Source organism: Artemia sp. Qi Xiang Cuo, chromosome 17 (assembly GCF_049724085.1).
Source record: "Artemia sp. Qi Xiang Cuo chromosome 17, ASM4972408v1, whole genome shotgun sequence".
Classification (NCBI taxonomy): Eukaryota; Metazoa; Arthropoda; class Branchiopoda; order Anostraca; family Artemiidae; genus Artemia; species Artemia sp. Qi Xiang Cuo.
In genome coordinates this window covers 2,791,797-2,797,709 of record NC_142810.1, presented here as the reverse complement: position 1 = coordinate 2,797,709, position 5,913 = coordinate 2,791,797, and the positions used below count along the sequence as shown (strand labels likewise).

General features: G+C 31.6%; 1 protein-coding gene across 1 annotated transcript in view; it reads right to left on the bottom strand.

The window, feature by feature from the left end:
- LOC148941796 (uncharacterized) overlaps window positions 1-4,794 on the bottom strand; it is a 539,516-nt gene extending 534,722 nt beyond the window's left edge. The window contains exons 1-2 of the mRNA XM_089103627.1: window positions 4,625-4,794; window positions 877-1,047 (exon numbers count right to left, since the gene is read on the bottom strand). Of these exons, the coding sequence (XP_088959753.1) occupies window positions 877-1,047; window positions 4,625-4,691 (238 nt within the window). The 5' untranslated portion in view covers window positions 4,692-4,794. The remainder of the gene's footprint in view (window positions 1-876; window positions 1,048-4,624) is intronic.
- Between the last annotated feature and the right edge of the window lie 1,119 nt (window positions 4,795-5,913).

The window sequence follows — 5,913 nt, the reverse complement described above, 5'->3', positions numbered from 1 at the left end:
AATTATTTCTTAACTCCTTCCTTGGATTCCTGGCCAAAAGGGGTTACTGCAACACTTCACGGTGCCTAGGAGACCTAAATCTAATTTGTTTTCAAGAGTAAAACAAACCAAACCAAAACATGGGGAGCGGGAAATTGTAATTCTTTAAATTTTTTGTCAATAAAAATACCTAAAAGAACATTTTTCAAATACCCCAAAAGAGGTCTTTTTCAAAATCTAGGAGCGCTTATGCCTCCTGGATCTCCATAGAAATTTATCTAACTCAAAAACTTACTTTTGTCTCTCTTATTGAAGCCCAATAGGACTTATTATGCACCTCTAGTTTTATATTGCAAAACATATCATTCTAAATGCTAACTAAAATCTTTTTAATTCACTGGCACAAAATGGATTCTTGTCTGAGTCTAGCATTTTTAATAAATTAATACTCACAAGTAAAAAGTTCTGATTGGCAGTTCATATAATACCAGTCCATTTTCTTCTTGTTTCGAAAACGTTATTTTGTCATTTTAATTCAGGAAAAAAAAACATGAATTTATATCTTAATTGAGAAAAAAATATAAACATTACAGTTCTGAGCTGTATTCTCTGGCTTCCAGATATAAACAATTCACCAGCCCCTGTCAATAAACACTTTGAAAGTTGTTGTTAAACTTCAAAACCGGTGTAGCAAATGCCTGCATACCGGAATAAGATAAGAAAAAAGTCAAGATTAAGATTAATTAAGAGTAAGATTAAAATTAGTTGAGAGTAAGATTAAGATTAAATATCAAAATTAGTTTAAAATGCTAAAATGTACGTTCATGTACCCTAGTTTTCTTTTATGAAATGCTCAAGATATACATGATTCTACAAAACCAAATATTTGAAAGATACCTTCATTGTCAAAACTAGTGGGTCCTAATTCATGCATGTCAGCTTCCAATTTAAATGGTTCTACAATACTGGGAAAAGTAGTCAAAGGAACAGCTTCAAACTTAGGAGACCAACGAATATTTGAAATATCCAAGAGCTCCTCATTCTCACTAGGAACAGCATCTTCAACTTCTAAAACAAAACACGAATAAAAGGGACATAAGACACAACAGAAAAGTCTTCTAAACAAATTCTACTGTTTTTCATTTGATAATTATTTTTAAAATTTTTTCCAAAAAAAGAAAATGGCAGCGTTATTCCAAAGATGAGCGCAAAGAAAGTACAATAATTACTTAAGTGTAGAGCTACCATAAATCAATGACTAGAAATAAACGATACGCAAAACGAACTGATATTACAATGGATAACCAAGTCGAACTGAAAGTGAGGAGAAACTCCCACACAGAGAAGTAGGGCTAAGAATATGCGGGACTTCTAAAGACTAGAACATCATTTACACTTTATTAAAAACAATTTTTCCTTTGAGAAATGTTTTTATTTCTGATAGCATCAAAAGAAGATATATCCCAATCAGAACTCACATTAAAGGAAAAAAACATGAATATGAATTGACAAATTATGTACTCTGATATTTATTTTTGAGTCTTAATAACTTTGGAGGTATTGAAGTTATGAAGAGTTAAATATTTATTTATTTTTTATTCTGGTCAGAAAACACTACATTTTCTTTGACTGTAAACATTTAAATTGCAACTGTTTCTTGAGTTTTATAGATTATGGGCAAGCGTTCGATTCTGTTGCTACAGGAGCTTTAGCGAGGGTCTTATCCCTGGATGATATACCAGCCAAATACATAAAAAAGTGATTAGTGCTGCGGTTAAGGTAGGACATGAGGTTAGCAGCTGGTTTCGTATTAAATCCGGAGTTTAGCAGGGTTGTGTTCTTTCCCCCTTTATATGGATCATTTTAATGAACTTTATCTTAAGGAGCACAGGGAAGGCAATGAAAGACACGGAATCAAACGGGGAGGCAAGACTTTCGTGGACTTAGATTATGGTGATGATATAAGAGACCTAGATGAATGGTTTAGCAAAATGAATAAACTTAAAAAGGTTTTGTGAGTTCAGGGTGCTAGAATAGGTTTGAAAATTAATGTTTACAAGACTAAGTCACTAAGGCTAGCAATAAATGAAGATGAAAAGGTTAGGTTGGGTAACGAAAAGATTGATTAAGTGGACAGCTTTTTATACCTTGATAGTATTATTAGTAAAGACGGTGGGAGCAGTGAAGACGTTTAAAGTAAAATAGCCAAGGCTCAGGGTGTTTTTTCACAGTTAACTGTCTTTTCACAGTCACAAGACTAGTGTACCCCTAGTCATAACAAGGCTGTTGTAATTATAGAATAATTATAGAATTTTATAGTACCAAAATAGTTTTTTAAATAGGCATAAACTTACCCTAACTATAACCATACAATTTACGACGAGTAGGCAATGTCCCATACCAGTTCTAAATATAGATATAAAGAAATTTTATAATCTTTAAACTTGAGTCTGTCAGTAGTTTACTGGGCGACCTTCCTCATAATTTTGAATCCATTTATAAGCCTTCTTTTTTTACTAGGAAAATTCTGTTTAACATATTGCAGTTAAAGTTATGCATCATCAACTAAATTCACATTTTTTTCCTTTTGAGATTCAGATTCTTCTTCTTTCTCTCTCCTCCTTGTAAAATTGTTTATCTTCAACTTGTTCAGACTACTTGTGTACTATTTGACGAGAGATTGGTTTTTCTGGGACAGGGAAACCAATCCTGCCCTAGCATAATCCAGAGATTGAGTTTAAAACGTTCAATCTGTGTAAGGTTGAGTTTAATATGCCAAGGTTGTATTTTCTATGTGCTGAGTTTTGCATAGTTTTATTTTTGTTGCATCAAACTTCCTTTGTTTAATTGTACTTTGATTAAACATAATATGCATTGAGTTTTCTATTTTTCATAACAACATAAAACAGTATTAAAAAGTCCCTCTGAGCACAACTAATTTCAATCCTGAATATCATTGGTACCTGTTGCTTCTTTCCAGGAACTTTGCTGGAAAAGATGAGAAGTTTTGCAGGTGGGACGTGATTTTGGAGGGTGTTAGAAATTACCTTAAGCTGAACAGTTATGGCCACGGATTTTAATTGTTTCTAGAAAGAGCTGAGTCTGATATCTTTTAGAAACATTCTTTATAATTTCTTTTAATCGATTTTTAGATTTATATGGACCGGCAGCTAATAAAAACAATACCCTTGATAGGTCTCCCAAAAATATTAAGTTCGAGTTTTAACAGACTTTTCATTTGACAAAAAAATACTTTATTTACTTAGATCTGAGCTTTTCTTACTTTATGTGGGAAGACATATGGGAAAATAAAAATTTTGGAATCAATTTGCTTGTACTGTCAACTGTGCCTTCTTAAATTACTTTAGCAATAATTAAATTTCAGAACTACTAAAGACTTATGAATGCTATTTTATTTATTTGAAATTTTGTGCCTCTGAAATTTCTGCACACAGGGCAAGTGCCCCCTCTAAAACCAGCTCTGATTGAAGCAAAAGCCTATAGAAAAAGAACAAACCACATTTCAATGAAGATTAAAGCAAACAATCATTTAATACAAATTGATTATAAGGCATTCATGCAAATTTTCAAAGAAGACATGGGAACTGGGAGGCAGAAACTCAGAGCAAACCCCAAGAGATAGTAGGCTTGAAAATCTTTCTTTTACATTATAAAATTCTTATAAAAATTCATTAAAATATTTTTTTTCAATTTCAACAAAGCATCCTTGAACAAATTTTAGAAAGCTTATGCGTTTTTTTTTGTCCATACTAGACAACTTGGTTCTTTTTGTTTTTAATTAAAACTAAGTCAGTTAAAAATTTCTAAACCCATAATCAGGGCTATATTCCGTATTTTAGTTGGGAGAAGGGGGGGGGGGTGTATACACGCTTAAAAAAATTAAAAAATATTTGCATAAATGTATTTTTTTTATGCATTAAAAGTTACCACACACCTTTCAGGGGGAGGGCGGCGCTTGCCACCCTCCCCTTCCTGAATACAGCTTAAAAAAAAATTGAAAACAGAATAATAGAGCCAAATCCAATAAGAATTTAAGTTGAAAATTATATATATAGATTACAATATTTTTTATGAAATTGCATTAAAATATTGTTCTTTAATTCTAACAAGGCATCCTTTAATGTTTTTTTAACAACGTTCCATATCCTTGATTTGTAGCTACTATATAATTGTGTTCTTTTTTTATGTTTGCTAGGCCAGCTACAAAATAACTAAATACAAAATTTTAAAAAACAGTATAAAAGAGTTATGACTAGTAAAATAAGTTGATCATTCAGATAAATATTATGGCTGCCAGATAACAACCTTCACTTTTGGTTGAAATTTGTTTTTTTTATTATACCTGCATTACCAAAACAGAAAATTCTTCTGCCAGATGTTATATTGCCTCCTTAAACATACGAAATTACAGTTAATATTTTGCGTTTCATTTGCTTTGTATAGCAAAAGACTTTAATCTACCTTAGTTCTTAAGGGTTTGATACAAGGGTATATGCAGTTGCATATTTGTTTGTAACTTTTCCTGAACAATACTTAATAAGCAAGAGAACACAAGAAACTTTTTACTAAAGCAAATATAGCTTTAATTCTATTTTGTTACTGTAAATTTAATTCAAAAACTTACCATTCTTAACAGCAAAAACTTCAGAGTTGGTGACATCTCCATCCACTGGAATTTGAGGGATGTCCATAATAAAGCCTCTGAATCAAGTAAATAATGCTTATCAAATTTATTCTACTAGCAATAACCCTAGGATAGAATACTCCAGTAGTACAGGGGTGAGTAAAAGCACAAAGTCCCTGAAAATACACAAGTTAAAGTGACTCCTTTTCACTAAAACAAAGCTGATTGTGTCTTGATGTAGTTGAAACCATAAGTTAAACTTCTTCAGCAGTCAGTAGGATTTGAAATGTAATTATTTTTGTTTGTTGTTTTTTAAAATAAAGAAAATAGTAAAATTTAAAGGCTGTCTACTTATTGAAATGTAAATAAAGTGTAGCACAAACGATCCAGTATGGACCTTAATTTTTCTCCCAAGTGCCAATTAAGGTAGGTTTAGGATTTAACTTATAACCAAAATTCAAAGTAAAACTGCATAATTGAGTTTTATTACCTTAAGAATCGTAGTGCATGGGAAAAGAGATATTCTCATAATTCACTTGGAGCCTAAACCAGAGCCCAGTGGCATATTTTGCAGCTAATTCAGATGATTTATCAATAAAAATGTTTAAGATTGGGCTGTTTTCATTGTTTTCTTTCATTAAAACTAGAAAAAACACCAATTTCCCAATGCGATTCAAAATGTAAACAAGAACCCAGGAGGATATTCTCTGGTTTTGCTGCAACTCTACTTTTATTTTTAGTTTATATGTGAGGAAAATTTTCCAGAGAGAGACTTATCAGTTGGGTGGGGATTTTACATGTGTTGAGGGGAGATTTTAAGAGCAAACATTTTCTGCAGAAGATGACGTGCCTGCAGGGGTAATTTTCTAGAATTATCTAATCTATAGTCTTACATCATTTTTTTTTGTCTATCATCTTGTTATGTATCCCGTATTTCCTATTAGAACAGTTTGCTTATTTATTTCCAAGGGCATTGTCAAAACCACTGCTATAAGTTTAACCCCTAAATTTCGATGGAATAGTTGAAATTAGATATCACACTAGGGTTCACTTAAAAAATTTAAATGAAATTTGCGTGTAAAATGATCATTAAAAAGAAAATAAAAAAAGGACAGTAGATTTGTAGTTGGCTATATAATTTAGCTAGGATGACAGTGAAAATGTCCTTTAATGTTTTTTTTTATGCTCTTTCATAATTCAATTATTTCTTCCGGGGCTAATTGCATCTTGAGCCCTTAAACGTAATGTATATAAAATACAAAGGTATTTTATATGAATTATGAAAGAGC